General features: G+C 56.8%; 2 protein-coding genes and 1 long non-coding RNA gene across 3 annotated transcripts; all 3 read right to left on the reverse strand.

Moving 5' to 3' along the window:
• Positions 1-2,783: 2,783 nt before the first annotated feature.
• CAMK2N1 (calcium/calmodulin dependent protein kinase II inhibitor 1) lies at positions 2,784-6,818 on the reverse strand. Its single transcript, XM_020899176.2, has 2 exons — positions 5,706-6,818; positions 2,784-4,114 (listed from the first exon to the last, which is right to left on the reverse strand). Exons 1-2 carry the CDS (start codon positions 5,869-5,871, stop codon positions 4,044-4,046), a joined length of 237 nt encoding a protein of 78 aa, XP_020754835.1. The 5' UTR covers positions 5,872-6,818; the 3' UTR covers positions 2,784-4,043.
• On the reverse strand, positions 5,937-7,457 carry LOC139032206 (proline-rich protein 36-like). Its single transcript, XM_070458829.1, has 2 exons — positions 7,262-7,457; positions 5,937-7,171 (listed from the first exon to the last, which is right to left on the reverse strand). Exons 1-2 carry the CDS (start codon positions 7,440-7,442, stop codon positions 5,937-5,939), a joined length of 1,416 nt encoding a protein of 471 aa, XP_070314930.1. The 5' UTR covers positions 7,443-7,457.
• A 4,204-nt stretch (positions 7,458-11,661) lies between these two features.
• On the reverse strand, positions 11,662-18,114 carry LOC139032207 (uncharacterized). The gene is made up of 2 exons (XR_011484730.1): positions 13,237-18,114; positions 11,662-12,776 (listed from the first exon to the last, which is right to left on the reverse strand). It is a non-coding gene; the product is annotated as an uncharacterized lncRNA (long non-coding RNA).
• Between the last annotated feature and the right edge of the window lie 627 nt (positions 18,115-18,741).

Here is an 18,741-nt window from a genome sequence, read left to right on the forward strand (position 1 = left end):
TGTCAGCCTGGACAGGCCAAGGAGGTGGAATCCAGAGAGTTGGATGCTTATTACAGCCTTCAATTAGTGAAGTTGGAATAATGCAACCCTGGATGCTCGATCCGTGCCTGGAGGCTTCAAGACACCCTCCCCCACGTCGGACCTCGAGTGGCCCTTTCCATATTTATGGCCACCTGACCATCCAGATGCTTCGAACATATCCCACCCTGGGTATAACAATTCAACATCTGCCCAGTCCCCAAAGTGCCTTCTCGACAAATGTTTGCCCCAATGTTCCAGTGTATTTAAAAGATTTATATCCTTCTTTCACTCTGGAAGGGCAGATTCAGCCTTCCCAGCCTGAGAATCCTGCCTTGGCAAAGGGGAAGGCCTCCAGCAGGAACATTTTGATACATCACTTATCAAGAAGGACCAGAGCCTTGCCCGAAGGCTCACAGGCTCCCCACTTCCCAGCAGACGGCAGCTTCAGATCTTAGCTGACCACATCCCAGCCCTGCCTCCCTCTGACCCCTGATGCAGTTATCTGTTGTGAGAATAGCGGGAGAACCCAGGCTAAGAAAAATCAACCAACAAAAGGATCTTTAAGGCTGAAAGACAATGGCTGCAGCTGGGACTGAGCCCGGGGTCAGATGACTCGGTATCCCCATCCTGGAGCCTGCACTCTGCCTTCAAGTGTGCTTCAACGATTTACTAGCTGAGCTACCTCGTGCGTGCGTCTGTGCGTGCAGTCACTCCGTCGTGTCTGACTCTTTGCGGCCCTTTGGACTGTAGCCCAGCAGGCCCCTCTGTCCATGGAATTTCCCAGGCAAGAATCCTGGAGTGGGTTATTATTTCCTTCTCTACGGGATCTTCCCGACCCAGGGATCGAACACACATCTCCTGTGTCTCCTGCATTGCAGGCAGTCTTTGCCCACGGAGCCACGGGGAGTGACCTCTTATAAGTCACCTAATGTCTCCCAGCCCTGGTTTCTCCTGTCTCATCAGGACATGGTTCATGGAGCTGTGGTGAGCCCAGCCTACAGTAAGGGCTCAATGAGTGCGGATGTCGTGCCGTCCTTTTCGCCCCTCTGGGGTGTCAAGTCCCTCACCTACTGAAGAGACAGGAGGGCTGTGGGTTTCCAGGGCTGCTGGGCTTGGATTCTGTGAGGCTCAGAAAGGAGGGCGTTGCATAATTGCACGGTGCTTTGATCACGTAAGTGGTAATTACTGCTGGGTGCGGACAGAGACCTACCTTCTGAAAGAATCTTTTCCTTTGGCTCCTACCCCTCTTGGCAAATTGATGCTGCGCAGAGGGTGGGCCCGGCCCCTCACTCTCCAAAGCAGGGCTCCGTGGTGCCTAAAAGTCATCGACCCTGGGCACTGGGATTCTCTGGGGTCAGGAGGGACAAGGGCCAGGTTTGGGAACAGAGTCTCGCCCCTGGGAAGATCAAGCTGGCACTCCCCTCCCGGCATCCTGAAGGCCCCGCCAGCTCCACTTGGCCTGCCGTTCCTGATGATGACAGAGAGGGACTCCGCTGGGTTCCCCCAGGCTCTGGGCCTCCACTTCCTGAGAAGCGGGATGAGCCACCCCCCCACTCCCCACAGGCCCTCTGGAACCCCTCTTCCTCTCCGCTCCCCCCAGGCCTGTCTTACCTGATGTCTGAGTCACACTCAGGCTCCTGTCACCAAGAGCTGTGTTGTGACTCCCCGGCTGACAGTTTTACAACAAACACATTAAAAGCTCCCGGCGCTGGAACTCCTGGATGCCGAACAGCCCAGGAGGAAAAAAAAACCTCTCCCGGCCTTTCTTCAGCCAGTCTTTCTCCGAACCCCTCCTTCCCTGGGGGCCTGCTCCACTGCCGTTAACTGTCCTGAGTCCAACAAGGGGCTGAGAATTTTTTTCATAAGGAGACTTTTTGAGCGGTGGTTGGAGGAGGGCCGCAGAGTCTGGGAAGCCTGAGACAATGGAATCGGGCTGTGGGCCCCAGAGGACCAGGCTCCTCCCTCCAACAAGGACCTGGGGACTTGGGAAGACGAAGGTGCCGGGCAAAGAGAACAGCTCCCCCTCAGTCCTGCCTTTGAGGAGGGGTGGTCCATGATGGAGGGTCTGGGCATCCCATGCTGAGTGCTGCCGTGTGCTGGGTGCTGTGTTCATCCTCCCAACAACCTTTGAGGTGGGAGCCGCATTATCCCCATTTCACAGATTTGAAAACTGAGGCTTCAGGAAGTGAAGTGTGTGTTAGTCACTCAGTCGTGTCCGATAGTTTGCAACTCCATGGACTGCAGCCTGCCAGGCTCCATGGGATTTTCCATGGAATACTGGAGCGGGTTGCCATTCCGTTCTCCAGGGGATCTTCCCGACCCAGCGATCAAACCCAGCCCAGATCTCCTGCATTGCAGGCGGATTCTTTACTGTCTAAGCCACCAAAACTGAGGGGACTTCTCAAATGCCTAGAGGCAGGAAGTAAAGGAGCTGGGATTTGAACCCAAGTCTGCCAGCCTCCAAACTTGGCCTTTCGCAAGACTGACTCCCTGCCAGCCAACACACCCCACCAGGGAAGCTTCAGGGAAGCAGGGAGAGCCCAGTGCAAATCCAAATCGGATGCACTTGCCCTTCGGGGATGGCCTTGCCAATCCAGCTTGTCTTTTCTATCATCTGAGCCCAACCCACAGTGGCCTCCACACCGACTTTTTGCCTCTCCAACCAAAGCTACTGTCCCCTCCTCCCTGTCTTCAGCCAGCAGAGACAAAAGGCAAGTCCCCCTTTCCCTCCCAGCGAAAGCTGAGAAAAGAGAGCAGTGAGACACAGGAACAGTTCTTTTATTGTACATTGGAGAAATAGCCCTGTGTGCTGGTTAAAGGTGCAACATACAGAATATCGAATTAAGAAAAGAGGGGACAAACAGGGTAGGGTAAGGAAGAAACCTCTTGAGGTCCAAAGTTGCAACAAGAACAACAAAAAAATGGTAGAAGATTTCCTCACGCGAGAGGCATTTTTGCAAATACCATGCAAAACAGGCAGCTGGTGTGCCTTAAGAGAACCCCTATAAATAACAGGAAAAGACACTCCAAGCATTCCTTTACGTGGACTCAGAGCACAGGGGAAAGAAAAGAAACCAAAATGCCTTTTGGCATTTCAAGATATTTGGCACTCTTGTGATTACATTTTTTTTTTTTTACAGTCCATTAAAGAGAATAAACTGACACAATATTAGAGAAAAAAACAGGCTGCTCACACAACAGACTGCAGGGAGAGGTTAGAAAAAGCTCAAGCATTTTTTTTTCTTTGCTTTTTTTATGTTTTTTTTTTTCCTGACATATAAAATGTGTTCGTTTGCATTAACTTGGGCAAATAGCTTGTAGCAACAAAGAAACACAAGCTTTACAATTCATTTTAAAATAAAGCAAGGATTCCTTCTATGCATGATTCCTTAGAAAAGTTCTCTTCTTGTTTTAAACACACTCTTAATAACTTCAAAAGATGACCAAAATAGGATGGAATATCTATAGAGATCATTTTCTGATTTGTTTTGTACATCCAAAGATAACAACATAAAAATAATATAACTTGACAGCATTTCACATCCAAGTGCACAGAATCATTTTTGCAAGATTAAATAATGTAAACATTGGGAACAGCCAAATCAGCGAAGAATGCCAACACCTCAAAACACCTGGTGTTGCTTCATTATTTAAGTGGTTCAAAATCCAGATCTATAATTGCGCAATATTCACTGTATATAAAAAGAAATGGATATTAACTTTGACAAATAGCTGCAACTGAGACTTCTTTTTATTTCTTTACATGTGTGTATATAGTGATTTCTTTAATTTTTAAAAATTTTTTTTTCATTTTTATTTTTGCAAAGGAGCCCAGAGCCTTCTCCTTCTCACGCCTCATCTGTCTCCCGGCCTGACACGGATACAGGTTGTTGATTTCCTCGCGGGTAGTAAGCTAGTAATCAATTTCAAAGTGCTTTCTCTTTTCACGCTCTTTTTGCCAATAACTGTTAACCGCCGGTCTCGCTCTTATTCTCTCCCTTAACTCATTGTCTTTGGGGGAGTTAGACACCAGGAGGTGCCTTGTCTGTCATATTTTTCAGCACGTCATCAATCCTATCATCTTCAATAACAACTGAAAAAAAAGGGGGTAGAAAAGCAGAAGTGAGCGCTCTTATTTGGGCCTGGCGGGGGTGGGGGGGGGGGGTCTCCGACGCGCAGAGGCGGAAGGAAAGGGGGGGCCCGGCGATACAGCCCCATCCTCCTCGTCTCAGCCAGGGGTCCCTCTGCGGCTTTCCTCTGACCCACCGCCACCCCGAGGCTGCATCCCAGCATGGTTCTTAGAACAGGAAGCCGAAAGGGCACGAAACCCGCAGCCCAGCCTGCAGCCCGGGCGCGCACCGGCCTGGTCCTCACCCCGCGGCATCCCCACCGCCACTCATCCTGGAGGGCGCATCTCTTTCGAAAGAAGGCTCCGGGGTCTGAGAGGGGTCTGGGACCCTTTCCGGGTGCCCCGAGCGCTGCGAGGGGGCAGGCAAGGCGAGGGGAGGGGGGAAGGGGAGGTTCAGAGATGCGCGAGCCAGCGGGGACGTCAGGGGGCCGGTCACACAGCGTGCAGCCCGTCGGGGGGTTCAGGCCTCGTTGGGGTCGGGGCCTCCCCCCCTCCTCGCCGCCCCGTCCCTCCGCGCTGCCTGCGGGCGGACTTGGCCTCTCCGCACTCGCCTCTCCCGAGGTCGGAGCCTCTCTTCGCTGCCGACCGGGGGCTCGCCCGCCTCTCCGCATTCGCCTCTCTCTCCACCTCTGCCTAGCCTGCCCATCCTCGGTCTCTCCATCATCTCCAGAGCAATGGTCACCTGTCGAGGTCTCCGGGCCTTTCTCTCTCTGTCCGGGGTGTCGGTCGCCCTCATTGTTTCAGCGACTCCTGCGTCCCCCCTAGACTCGCGTCCCCGGCTCGCAGTCTCCCCGGCTCCAGCTAGCTCTCTCCCGAGCTTTGTCTCGGGCTCTGCTCATCCCGGCCTCCCCCTGCCTCCGCCCGCGGCTTCCCTCCCAGTCTCTGCGCCTCGGTCTCTCCCGGCGACTGTTGGTCTCCTTCTTGGTCCCCGAGCCTCTGGAGCTCCTCTTGGAGCCTCGCCGAGTCCAAGTCTCTCCCGGGCTTTTCCAGCTCCCGCGCCTAGTGCCCGGACTCCGCAAACCCCCTCCCTCTGCCAAGTAACAATGAAAAGCCCCTGCGATCAGAAAGCCCCTCGCATTCCCCACAGGAACCGGGCCTCCCCCCCGCAGTCCCCACGCTGTCCCCTGGGGAACCCTAGGACCCCCCCCAACACACACACACACACACACACACACACACACACGGGTTGTAGACGGAGTGCAGCTGCAATTACATTGCGCAAAGGGGGCGCAAAAGGGGGCAAGGGATAGAAATCAGAAAGCAAACTTTGGCACGGGCAGGGACCTGGGAAAACCTTTCAGCCCCCTGCGGCAGCGAGTGGCCGCCACGCCCCCTGGGTGACCCCAAACGCGGATCGGGCTGAGGGGGAGGGGTTCGCAAGACCATCTGGAGCTGAACCCGCAGTGCGGGGTCCCCCACCCCCCACTCCCCGCAATTCCGCGCGACGAGATTTTAGTGGGTCGGAACGGTCCCCCGGGTGCCGGAGACCCTAGCGAACCGCCACCAGGCCTGGGTGCCCAAGAAACGGGTATCGGGGAGGGGGGCGCTAACTCACCCCGCTTGCTCCGACCGATTTGGCCCAGCTTGGGCGGCCGCTTGTTCTGCCCGGAGCCGAAGAAGTTGTTGGTGTCCTGCAGGCGGCAGGAGAAGACCTGGCCCACGTCGCCGCCGTCGCCGTAGGGGCTCAGCTTCTCGTCGCTGTAGGGCAGCACCTCCGACATGTTCGCGTCCGGGGGCTCCGCGGCGGCACCTCCTCCGCCCGCGTCCCCGCCCGCGGCGGACAGGGTCAGCGGCGCTGGGGCCGGGGCCGGCCGGCCGAGGACGGCCCACGAGCGGCGGCGGCGGCGGCGGCGGCGGCTAGAGGCCCGGGGCGGCGGTGGGGTGGCGGTGGGGTGGCGGTGGAGTGGGGGCGCCGCTGGATCGGGAGCGCGCGGCCGGCCCGAGCGACCCCACCAGCGCCCGCGGCTGCGCTGCGCTGCGCTCCGGCTCGGCGTGCCGGGGACTGCTTCTCCGGGAGAGGCGAGCGGGACTCACATCCTCGGCGCGCTCGGGCGCGGGGCTGGGGCCGGGCCGGGCGGGGCCGAGAGCCGGAGGCGGGGGGGAGGCTTTGCCGGCGAGCCCCAAGGGCGCGGGGCCGTGGAGGGCGCACCCCGGGGAGCCAGGCAGGGCCGGTCCTGCGGCGGCGGCGGCGCCGGTTCGGGGAGGCTGACTGGGGAGCTGCGAGCGGCAGGGCTGCGAGCGGCGGGGCTGCGAGGGGCGGAGGGGGAGGGGAGCGAACGAGGAGGGAGGGCACGGGGAGCGGGGAGCGGGGGGCGGGAGAGGATGCCCGGAGGGAGGGGGGAGCGAGAAACCCGGAGGGAGACGCGGGGAGAAGCAGAGACGGAGAGAGAATGGGAGGCAGGGGGATTGACCGAAAGAAACAGGGAGAGGAAGGAAAAGAGAGAGGCGGCGAAGCAGGGGCGGAGGGAATGTCCAGCTCGGATCGGAGAGGCCGGGGGGCGACAGGAGAGGAGGATCGCGAGGGAGAGAAAGGGAAGGAGGAGAGGAAGAGGGAGCAGGAGGCGGCTGGGACCCGGAGCCAGCCCGCGAGCGAGATATGCCGGCCACGGCGCGGAGGCGAGGCCCGGGGGGAGCACGGGGAGGAGCGGACCCGGGCCGCGGGGAGCGATCCCTGGAAGCCGGGCGACGTCACGGGGCCGCGGCTAGCTTCCTGCCCCCGCCCCCGGCACCCGCGTCCTGCCCGCGCTGAGGGGGCCCCCGGTGAGCCCCGCCCCGGCCCGGAGGCCTCCGGGCGCCTCCTCCCGCCCCCGCCCCCCCCCCCCCCCCCGCACTCCCTCCTGCGAGTGTTTACCCGGTCCCGAGCCGGTGCGCGGCGGCTGAGCGCGGGACCAGCCCCCCGGCTCTGCCTCCCGCCGGGGGCCGGGGAGAGGAGCAGCGGGGGGGTTCCGGGGGGTTCCGGGAGCGGCGGGGCGGGGGACCCACGACGCGCACACGGGGAAGGACAGATGGATGCCGGTCTCCCTGGAGGCCAGAGGCGGGGGCAGAAGTCAGAAGGCACCCGGGACCTGTGGACCCATCTCCCCCGCCGGCGCCAACCGGGGAGCCCCTTACCCCCATCACCGCGCGCCCACTTTAGACTCTCGGGGCCCGGCCCCTTGGGCCTCGCACTCGCCCTGGAAGGCCCCACTCCCCGCCGGGGCTCTGGACTGGGCCCGCCGCGGGGCCTCGGGGTGGAGGCGAGGGGGGTGGGAGGAGGCGGCCCCGCCTCCCCGAGGAGAGGGGAGCGCCTCATTACGCCGGGCTCGCCCGGGATGCCCGGCCCTTGGCGTCCGCTGCCTCCGCTAGGGGCGTCCCAGGCCTCCAGCCCTCTGCCCTCGGGGACCTCCCTTCCAGCAACAGCCACAAGCCCTGGGGAGAGACTGCGGCTTCAGGGCCAAGGAGCGGGTCCTGGATCCTGGGAAGGAGACGGGTGGGGGGTGGGGGCGGGGGCAGCCCCCAGAGGCCTCGGAGGCCTGCCGAGCAGATGGTAACTCCGAGGGGGGCAAGGTACGTGAGGACGGCTCGTTATCCTCACTCAGAGTCAACAACACCTGCCCTACCCCCGGAGACGCCTTTAGCAGTAGAGCCAGCCTGACCAGCGAAAGGTTCAACCATGCCAAGGTCACGGAGCGTGATGAGGGCAGGGCAGGGGAACACATCTTGGTCCCCCGATGAGTGTCAGCTGGCTCAACCAGATGCCCTGCGAAGAGTCCCACCAATAGCAAAAGTGCATCCTCAGCCTTACTTGCCCCTTAAATCTAGGACACTGCATGGCTTTAGTGCTAGAGGCATAAAGGGGCTGCCTGAGAGGGGCCAGTCCAGCCTCAAACTGTGTCAAAGAGAGGCTGGCCTCCCCAGGCCAGACACCCCAGGGAGATGGGAGGAAGGAGACTGACAACCCGGGATGCAGATGGAATAGGCATGGCATTTGGATTCAGGCCTGAGTTTGAATCCCCGTCCTGCTATTGGCTCGCGGGGTGACTTTGGTCACGTCATATCCCCTCTCTGAACTTCCATGATCTCAGCTATAAAATGGGGCATGTGGCTCACTTGCTGCCTGTGTGCCTCACAGGACCGTTAAGAAAACAAGGTGACATCAGGCTTCCAGTGCCAGGCTGGGCATGAATGTGCACCAAACACTTGAGAGATGACTTAACTCGAAGAAACAGTAGCACTTCACTCATTCCCACTTTAGAGCCGCCAGAGCCCGAAGGATCCATAGAGAGGACCCAGTCCAGTCTCCTTGTTTACAGACCGGGAAACAGAAGCCCAGAGAGGGTCAGGAACTTGCTCCAAATTTCCCAGCTTGTCAGTGGAAGAATCCGCAGGTCTCTGGCCTCCTTTGCTTCGCTCTACAAGCTGCCTGTCTCCATTCATTAAGGCTTTGCTGAGCGTCTGCTCTGAGGTTCGCACCAGGCCAAGCGTTGGAAGAGAAAACAAAAGCTCAGAAGTAGGATGATGGTTAAAAGAAGCTCTTAGTCTTGTATCAGGCTTTCTCTGCTCCCCCACCGCCCAAAAGCATCCTCACATCTTTTATTGACCTTGCTTCTCAAAATAAACACCTTTTGAGACAGAAAGAGGAGACAGTACATCCCTGTGTAACTGCTCGCAGAAAGAGTATGAGTGACTTGCCAAGGTCACAGGCTATAGTGACGGAGCCAAGAGAAGCCACTTGTCCCACCTGTGACTCCAGGTCCCCATTAGGGGACACCCCATAGTGGCGACCGCATGCGGGGCTGGGACCCCCCCGGCTCCTTCCTTATTGCCGAGTAACAAAGCAGTGTCCATACCGAGCAGCTACCACAGTCCCACTGTTCAGAAGATTCACGGAGAGGCAGAGAGGGCTGGCGAACCCCTGCACGCACAGCGGGGGAAAGACAAGAGAAGCCATCTGTCTGCATGCTTACCTTGTTGCTGTTGTTTGGTTGCTCGCTGTGACTCTTTCTGCAGCCCCATGGACTGTAGACTGCCAGGCTTCTCTGTCCATGGGATTTCCCAAGCAAAAGTGGGTTGTCATCTCCTTCTCCAGATCTTCCCCGACCCAGGGATCGAACTCACATCTCCTGCATCGCAGGTGGGTTCTTTATCACCAAGCCACCTGGGAAGCCCCAAGTTTGTTTTGCCTTGTTCCACATAACGTGAAAGGGGGCAGCATCACACCTTCCCGACTCGGTTACCCACGCCCCTACCGAAACACCCATCCCTCTCAGGCACGTGGCACTTTACAGTCAGAAAGGTGTTTCCATGACTGTTCCCTTCATAGAGCCTCCCTTTAGCCTTCAGAAGTGGTGGGGCCAGGACACGCAGGCCCATTTGACAGAGAAGGTTCCTGGAGGTTAAGTGATACCTCCAAGGGCACACACATGCTCTGCCAGAGAAAGTGTGAATCAGTGTGGTGTTCCTCCATCCCTACCCCACACCCCCACCCCAGCTGTCTCCATTTCAAAGGCCTTGCTCGGTCCTCTATTTGTTCAGCCTTCAGTGGGCCGTTGCTTCATTCTGGAGCCCCAGACATGAAGGCAGACATGTACCCTGGATCTCCATCCATCCCTGCCTTACCTGCCAAAGCCAAGAGGCTGGCTCTGAGCCAGCTGTCCAGAGCTGTGTTGAAGACGCCAGGTCCAGATGGAGGAGTGGACAGTAAGGCAGGAGTGGAGACCCCTTTGTGTGCCACCCATCAAGGAAGCCTGCGTCCAGGGCAGCAGCCCAGGGTGAAGGGAGCGGCCTTCACGAGGGCAAGCCAAGTTCAAGTTCCTGCTCGTCATCTCCTAACTCCGTGGTTATCTCACCTCACGGTGCCTCAGTTTCCTCACCTGTCAAATGGGGGCAATAATCATTCCTACTTGGTGGTTTGCTCCAGGGAAGGAGATTATATATGTATCATGTGCCTATCACACAGTAAGTCCTCAGTAAATGCAGTTATAATTATTAGCTGTTGACTCTCTTTGTGACTGAAGAAGCTGATTCTCTCCTCTAGGCCTCTAGCTCTGCATCACAAAATGGGAAATTTGGAAAAAATCACATCTTTATTTTTTCAGCTGCAAAATCAACCAGGTCTGTCAAATCTAAAGTAGATAAAACTGTGCTTGAGGCCGACGTGGGGGCTTCCTCCTCAAACCTCACCTGAAAGCCCCTTCACCAAACCCTGGGGCTCTGCAGTCTGAGAACCACAGGGCAGGGACCATCTCAGTGAGTGCTTTCAGCACAAGTACTCTGCGGTTAAAGATGCATGTTTGCAAGGCCTTGCCGTGCCCTGAGCCTGACACTAGTGTCCGCAGATAGAAAAACAGAAAACCCAGCCCCAGATGGGCGCCAGCATCAAACAGACGCCCTGACCACCTTTGGTCCCTGGTTCCCTTTCCCTCTCGCCTGCCCAGAGGGGGAAGCCAAGGCATGGTCCGCAGCATCAGAGAGTGACGGGAGACAGAGAAGAGGGAGGCTACAGGATGCCTCAGCCCGGGGTTGGGGACTCTCCTGGCGGCTCAAGCCCAGGTTCCCGTGGGGCAGAGCCCTGGGAATGCTGAGCCTGAGGGGCTAGCTCAGACCCTCGATTGTCCGTCAGGAAAGGCAGGGATGCAGTGCTGTCTAGCGGCCAGCCGGTCACCTCCAGAGACGCCAAGAGTCCTCCTGGCAGAGGACACCCCTCTGAGCCAAGGCTGGATAAACACCCACGCTGCCTCCAGCCTTCTCACCTTGGTGACCGGCACCTCGGTGGTGCCCATTGCCCACCTCCTTGAAAGGCTGGGTCTCTGCCGCCCACCCCCCACCGCACATGCACACACAGACACACACACACACACACACACACAGTGAAAAAAAGCCTGTGGGGGTGGCTCAGACCTAGACTCAAGCAACAACCCAGGAAGACTTCACTCACCGTTCCTTCATTCAGCAAATATCTGCAGAGGACTTAGCGACAGCCAGAGTCCTTCCCTGCAAAAACTCAGAGTAGTGGCTTCTTCACTTTGCTTTGTTTAATCACTGAGACCCTTTCTGCAAATAAAATCTTACAGGGAACCTCAGTAAATACAACATAGATAAAGGGCAAGCTGCTGGGGAGCTAGGGGCTCTAGGACCCCACCTTTTAGGCCCTTCATCCTCCCCAGAGGGTCTCCAAAGAGCGCCCAGAGTTCTAGAAGGCTCTGCATGAAACCGCCTCTAGAGTTCGTCTGGTCCCACCACCTCCATCACAGGTGGGGGGGGCAGGGGCCCACGGGAGGGACTGGACTCCTACTGAGGGTCTCAGAGCCCTGCACCCCACCACCTCCATCACAGGTGGGGGAGCGGGGGGCCACGGGGGGGGGGGGACTGGACTCCCGCCGCGGGCCTCAGAGCCCTGCACATCACTGCAGCTCAGAGTGGTATCTGGAGGGGACCTCCGGCCACACACACACACAGTCAGTCACAAAATATGAGGGCTTTTTGCAACGATGAAGTCTGTTGTGTTCCTTTAGAATAAAAAGATCAGAGGGCAATTTTTAAAAAGACTTTATTATACCAACGACCCCGCAAAGTGGGAGTCCCATGGGCTCTTCAGGAGAACGTCAGAAACGGTGAGGACAGCTGGGGGCAGCTGAGGAGCCCGTTTCACCAGGACACCGGGGAGGCGGGGGGCGGAGGGCGGATCTGGTGTCCTGACTGCACTGTCCCCTGCTCAGCCACTGCTCATCCTCACACAGAGGATGGGGGAGACGGGGGGGGGGGGGTCCTCGGACCTCCGAGAGACCAGCCCAGAACCAGCAGGCGGGAGGCGCTGGGGCTCCGCGTCACCCTGGGGAACAGCTGCCTCACGCAGGCCCAGGCCAGGAGGAGAGCCGTGGCCGTGTCTGTGTGATTCTGAGCGCCGCAGACAAGCCCAGGGATGACCATAGCCTGGCGGACAGATGGTGGAGGCTCAGGAGGATGGCGTCCGTGGTCTGGCTTCAGCGCCTGGGCTCTGAATATCTAACCAGGCTCCTGAGAGGCCTGGAGAGAGGCCTGAAGTCTCCTGACTCAAGAACCCCTGACCTCACCAGTGGATGAGCTGAGTAAACCATGACTGCTAACGGGGACCAAGGAGGAGCTTGACCCCACCGCGATCAGAAAGGGTAGGCCTCTGAGCACAACTCAGTCTCTGGGAAGAGCTTCCCACACCCTGGGAACGCATATCCACACGCAGTAACCACAGAAGGAGGCTGTGATTGCCCCCCCCCCCCGTCACCCTCAGGGGGTCTGAGGTGCCAGAAGCCCAGTGACGAGCCCAAAGCTATATGCACGGGCCTGGAGAGGCGGTGGGTCCGAGTCCAGGCCAGCCTCTCGAATGCTGGGTGATACTGCCTCCCTGCGGACACCTGGGAGTCAGGCGACTCGGGACAAGCCTCTTCTAGTCTTCGCACTTCGTCCCACCCACAAACCGAGGGACAGAGATTACAGTCCAAACATCCCGCACACAGAGGACCCCTTCTGAGAATTGACTCAAACAGATGGGTTCTCTTTCCCAGATGCAGCAAACCGTGCATGCAATTTCCAGGGGATTTCTGAACAGCAAAGTTCCTCCAGATAAAGAACACAGGACTAGATCCTGTAAATGACTCTCCCCACCGGTATCCTGTAAAAACAGAAGAGCTTTTTTACACCTTAAAGCCAGGACCCTCACCCTGACTCTCCCCTAAACCTAGGGTCAGACCTTTGGGGGCTCAGCTCCGGGCAGAACAATGTGACCACGGACCTCTGAGCCCAGACTCCCAGCAAGGGCATAGGTGCTGCTCTGGTCTCTTGGGTTCCCACACAGTGTTACTCAGGCACATCCCCACCTAACGGATGCAAGGTCATTTGGTGTCCGTGACAATCTGGAAGGTCGGCAGGACAGAGAGGGGTCTTGGCCCACTGCACAGTGGGAAGGAGTCAGCCCCAAACGAGGAAGGCGAGCTGCCCAGCTAGAACCAGAGCCTGGGCCGAGAGCCCAGGGCTCCCAACAACCAGCTCGGAGCTCTGTCCACTCAACTCAGTGATGAGCGAGTGAAACGGGGGGAAATCGGCAGCTCAACCCCAGCTCCACCCCCTCTTACCTGCACGGCCTCCCAGTGGTCACTTCGCTGTCTGAGCCAGATTTCCTCTCAGTGGTACAGTGGGGATAACCAGGTAAGCCTCAAGGGGACACTGAGGATCAGATGAGGTGCTGAGTGGGTCCCTAGGAGGAGACCTAGTGGGACAGCTGGCCTGGGGACAGCTCCATGCGGTGAGTCCCACCGGCTGGAGCCCTCTGGGGCCTGCGAGGGTGCAGAGAAGGGCTTTCTGTTTCTAGGAACTTCTTGGGTAGTAGGGAGGGCAGCAGCTGGAGAAGCAGCCAGGGCCTGGGCACAGAGTCCCTCCCCACCCTGCCCTGCCAGACCCTGGGCATCCAGAAGAGGAGAGACGGGTGTGGGAGGGGAGGTGCCGGGTGCAGGTGAGAAAGACGTGAAGACAGACAGACTCACAGAAGCAGATGGAATCCAACAGAAGCAGAGAGACTAAAAAAGCCCCAGAGAGGAAGACAGATCCACGGGAAGAGGAAGAAACTCGTTCACACACTCCAAGACAAGAGACAACAGGACAGACGAAAGGTGGGACCGTCAAGTACAGAAGTTGACAGTTCTGTCTCTTTGCAGAGGAGGAGACAGAGAAACTTGATACGTAGGCAAGAGGGCAGAAGGCAAAGACAGGGCAGAGGAGAGGATGGCAAAGGAGCAGGCCAGGCTGGAAGAAGCAGGATTTTCCACTGAGAAAAAGCTTCTGGGGAGAAAAATCAAAATCTATGCCATGCAATTTTTTTCAGCATCCTTTAGCGGTGTGAAGTCATCTGGGTATTTTAAGAACATGTGATGCATTATGCATGTCTTATTTTTTTGTTGAAAGAAATCATAGTTAGTATATTTAAAGATGTGAATGCCTGGAAAATTATAGGGAGGGAAATGTGGGATTATTTTTCCCCCTGAATTTTCTGGGATTCTCAGTATTTTCACATCTGCACCCGGCTTCCTGGTGTGTTGGGCAGAGAAAGGAACTAGAGAGAACATTCCTGCTTATCCCCTTTCCAGCCTGTGCCCAGCTGCGTCTGGTGTCAGCAGCCCCAGGTCCTTCTCAGGCTCTGTTCTCAGGCCTGTTCTCCAGCCCCCGGGAAAAGAGAAAATTGCACCCGCCTTTGGAAGCGCCACCTCGGTGTCGCCCGCAAAGGCCTCTGGCAGCCGCAACCATGGGAGCACAGCGCCACCTGGAGGCCGTGGTAGAAATAGCAGCAAGAGAGGGATTCCCATCACAAGCCCTGGTGCAGGGAAGGGCAGGAAGAAATGCACGTTATGCGCCAACGTACTGCAACGCATGAATGAAGCCCCATCCGATGAAGCACCTTAAATTCTAGGGATGACCTTGAGGGGGTGGGTGGGAGGCCTGAAGTTATGGCGATGTGGACATTTATATTGGTGTGAACCCCCTGCCTCCAGCCTGGAGACCAGGCTGGAGATAACAAGATAACAAGGCGTCTGGTGCGCCAGGTGCTTAATAAGTGCTCGTGGAGTCCAGCTGAGGCCCTCCAGGGTCACAGCCCAATCCAAGAGGAATCTGGATTTGAGTCACCGAAGGTGAGGCCACGGCTCTGGCAGGAACAAAGGGTAAAGGTCAAGAGCAGAGGGCCCGCCCCCAGGCCGGGGCAGCTCCTGGGACCGGTGCCAATGTCCCTGGCTCGGCCTCACGTGACCCACGCTCGGGGAAGGGAAATGCCAGGTCCCTCGGCTGGCATCTGAAAAACAATAAGGCAGCAGCTGCAAGAGAGATGACTAATGAGCGCTCTGGGGAGCAATTCAGGACATTGTACATGGAAACTTATCTCATTCAAAATTGATCAGCTATCACTCTCTAATTAAGGAGAAAATGTGCTGATCTCCCCGGCTTTCCGGGAACGTGGGCCTGGGGCCACGGCAGGCAGCTCTGCTGAAGAGGGCCCTCGGATCTCAGACCATGACCCCGAGAAGGGCTTTGAAACTACCACCTGCAGCCTCGTTCACCCACTCGCTGTGTCCCAGACAGGCCCAACAGCAGAGCTGGATGGAGTCTTGGAGAGCTTCTAATCCAACCTGCTCCTTTTACAGATGCAGCGAAGCTCAGAGAGGTTACACCACTCCATTAAGATCACACAGCAACAGAACCCGAGAGAAAGTCAGCTCCCAGCCCAGACCATTTCGCACCATGCAGCGATGCCGGCCTGACTTCTCCCGCGTGGAGCCCTCGAAGCTCTGGGAGGGTCACTGTACGTGATGTTCTCTTACACAACGCATTGTAGCTCCAGGCACTTGGAGAAGCCCCTGCCCTTGTTCTTTACAATCAGGCCATGACCCTCACCTCTTGTCCAAAAACCAACTCCCACAGGCAGCCTTCCAGGATCATTGGCCCACATCCGTCATCTTATTCACCAGTTGACTCATTCATTCCATGCACATTCAGCAGTTAAGAGCTGGGGCTCTGGAGTCAAAGTGCCTGGGCTTAAATCCTGTCTTTCCTGGGTGCTTGAGTGAGATACTTGACCTCTCTGAGCCTTGACTTCCTTTTGTTTAAAGTAAGAATAATACAAACACATAGCTCACAGTGAAGACTAAGTGACGTTAATCATGTCCATTCCTTTGCAGGCCCTTAGCAAAGAGCAAACCCTAATGTGAGCTTTAATTAGTGCAGAGTGACAGCCTAAACAAATCGTGCTGGAGCAGAAATAAGACAGTTCCTGCCTGAGACATGGGCAAGATGGCTGAGCAAGGAGGACTGGATGATGGCATGTCAGAGGAGCAGCCCCTAACTCCACCTAAGCGGGGAGGGTCAGGGGAGCTTTTCTGAAGGGAACACCTAAAGCTGAGTTTTAAAGGGTGAGATGTTAGCAAGGTGAAGAAAGGACCAGAATGCCAAGGGCGAGACTCAGCAATAGCAGAGGCAAGGAGGCAGGAACGGCAGGCGTGTTTAACGAAGCTCAGAGGCTCGGTGTGGCTGGAGCCACGGGTGAGAGAGAGAGACACGTGCAGAGGCCTGGAGAGATGGCCAGGGGATGGGTCACACGCCTCCATGTGCCTCAGAGGACCCAGGGCTTGAGCCTGGAGGTGACGGGGAGCCTGGGGACCTTCCAGGCTCCGCCTCTCTTCGAGCAGAAAAGGCCTGTGGTCAGACCAGTGTTTCTAATAGATCACTCTCAGCTCTGTGGGATGGATGTTCTCTGCTTGGCTCCCCTTCAGCAAAGATACCCTACCCTTGGTGGCTTTGTTTTGAACCATCAGGGCATCTGCTCTAACCACGCCAATCTCAAGGCCCTCCCAGCTACAACATTCTGTGAATCAAAAACGCTCCAACAGCCATCATCCATCCATCTCTAGGGCTTGTTTTCAAACCATCAGGCCACTTTAAAAGACAACGCTGAGTGTTTTGAGGGCAGAAACTGCGCCACATTCATCTCTGAATCCCCAGGCACAGAATACACATTTAGCTGATGTTTCTGGGGTGAATAAATGCCCACCAAGGATACCAAAACTTCGCTGTCTTCCTCTGAGCACCCCCAAGGCCCTTCGTGATCACCCGCATCAGATCTGTCCACATCCAGGTTAGGACCAGGGCTGCAAAAGGTGTCAGAGTCCGCCCTAGTTTGTCAGGCTGTTTGCTGTTTGCATTTCCCATCATAATTCTGAGTGAATTGGGGCTCCTCCTCCATCAGGATAAGCCTCAACCTGCGGTCTGTAAAACCAGGCGTGACTGGGGATTCCCAGGGTGCTGACGGGCTTCAAAAACACTGTGCGCCTGTAATATTCACTTGTCTCTTGGACAGTTTTCCTTCTTAGCCTCTCAGGTTCAATGTGATTTAAAGGGAAAGGGCTTTATACTCAGACTTTGACAGCGTTGAGCAAATCACATAAGCTGCAAAAAGGGGTGATAGAGCCTCCACTTCCGGTTCACCCTAAATCTAAGAAACACACCTGACACCAGTAGAGCCAACATTGCCAGGATGGTGATGATGTGTGGCCGTCGGTAAACTGTAACCCTACCAGAAAGTTCTCATTGGTACAACGGGGTGAACAATACTTTGTCGGACTGTAAGCATTCACCCATATCAAATACCTCACAAAGAATTTCAAAACACCAGGAACAATTATTCAAGACCATCCTGGCCGAATGCTGTCTGCGTTGGATTCAAGTGGCTGAGCCTAAGGGTTGAATTGAAATTCACCACAATCCCATGGTTAGTCCCCCACCACCAGCTTCCACAGGCTTCCCTGATAGCTCAGTTGGTAAAGAATCAACCTGCAATGCAGGAGATCCCAGTTCGATTCCTGGGTTGGGAAGATCCCCTAGAGGAAGGAAAGGTTACCCACTCCAGGATTCTGGCCTGGAGAATTCCATGGACTGTACAGTCCATGGGGTTGCAAAGAGTCAGACACCACTGAGCGACTTTCACTTCTTCACTGGCTTCCCTCCCACAGATCAGTCTAAGCCCCTTCAAGCCCGCTAGAAAGGAGCTCCTTAAACCGAGGGTGGGGACTTGCATGGGTGACGGAGAGCACAGGGCAGTCTCAGTCCAGCCAAGCTATGGCCACGCGTGGACCTCAGGTCTGCAGTCTGGGTTGGTGTGAGCTTGTGTTCCCAACCAGCTGTCACCTCGAGGCAGTGATGGTGTGCTGCTGTGTCTCACATGACGGGCACCTCAACTCCAGGAGCCTTCAAGACATTAGAATCAGTCTGCCCAGGGTATGAGTCAGTCTGGGGCAAGAGCAGGCTGCCTTCTCTGCTTTTCAACCACTTGATCAGATTTACTCACGAAATCATGCCGAGGGCAGAACTCTTCATAGATTTAACACAAACCCTCCTCCCCCACTCACCCCTACACACAGTTCATTCATCCTCATAACCTGGACCCTCTTTCAAAGCACCTGCTGAAAGGACAAACACAGCAGATGCTTTTGAGACGCTCTGAGGTCAGCCCCACCAGTCCCCCTCCCATCCTGCCCACCCGCCACCCCCAACACCTCTATGTAAAGCCAGGGTCCTGACGCCTCCCTGGACAGGACTCTGGGCACGTGGGCTCTCACCAATCTGCCTCCGCCACCCCCAACACCTCTATGTAAAGCCAGGGTCCTAACGCCTCCCTGGACAGGACTCTGGGCGCGCGGGCTCTCACCAATCTGCCTCCTCCTCCACAGCGTGGACCCCTCCACTAACATGGGGAAGAGTCTCATGGGGCGTTCCTATGAACACCAAGGGAATGAGGCCCATCGCTGGTGAACAGGAGGATCAGGAGACTGGAACCGCTTGGAGTTTAAATGTGGACCACCCACCGCACTAGTTGTGTGCTTTTGACCAGGGAACATCCCCTCTTGGGACTGGCTTCTCTGCTTGTAGGGTGAGATGCCATGAGAGCCTGCAGGGTCTTGTGAGGATCAACTCACCTTGAAATCCAAGTCGGACAGAGCTTCGAGTACACACGCTAGTATCCCCCGTGCTGTTCCCCGCGCCCACCTGCCCCACCCTCGCGAGAGGTGAAACCTCGCAGCCTGTACTCGGGATGTCAGGAC

Source organism: Odocoileus virginianus, chromosome 30 (assembly GCF_023699985.2).
Source record: "Odocoileus virginianus isolate 20LAN1187 ecotype Illinois chromosome 30, Ovbor_1.2, whole genome shotgun sequence".
Classification (NCBI taxonomy): Eukaryota; Metazoa; Chordata; class Mammalia; order Artiodactyla; family Cervidae; genus Odocoileus; species Odocoileus virginianus.

What these genes read in the sequence shown, in the direction of transcription:
- LOC139032206 (XM_070458829.1), bottom strand. Translation starts at nt 7,442, where the DNA reads ATGAGGCGCTCCCCTCTCCTCGGGGAGGCGGGGCCGCCTCCTCCCACC. An exon ending in GTGGGCGCGCGGTGATGGGG is followed by an intron (nt 7,172 to 7,261) that starts GTAAGGGGCTCC and finishes TCTGGCCTCCAG; the next exon opens with GGAGACCGGCATCCATCTGT.
- CAMK2N1 (XM_020899176.2), bottom strand. Translation starts at nt 5,871, where the DNA reads ATGTCGGAGGTGCTGCCCTACAGCGACGAGAAGCTGAGCCCCTACGGC. An exon ending in AATCGGTCGGAGCAAGCGGG is followed by an intron (nt 4,115 to 5,705) that starts GTGAGTTAGCGC and finishes CTTTTTTTTCAG; the next exon opens with TTGTTATTGAAGATGATAGG.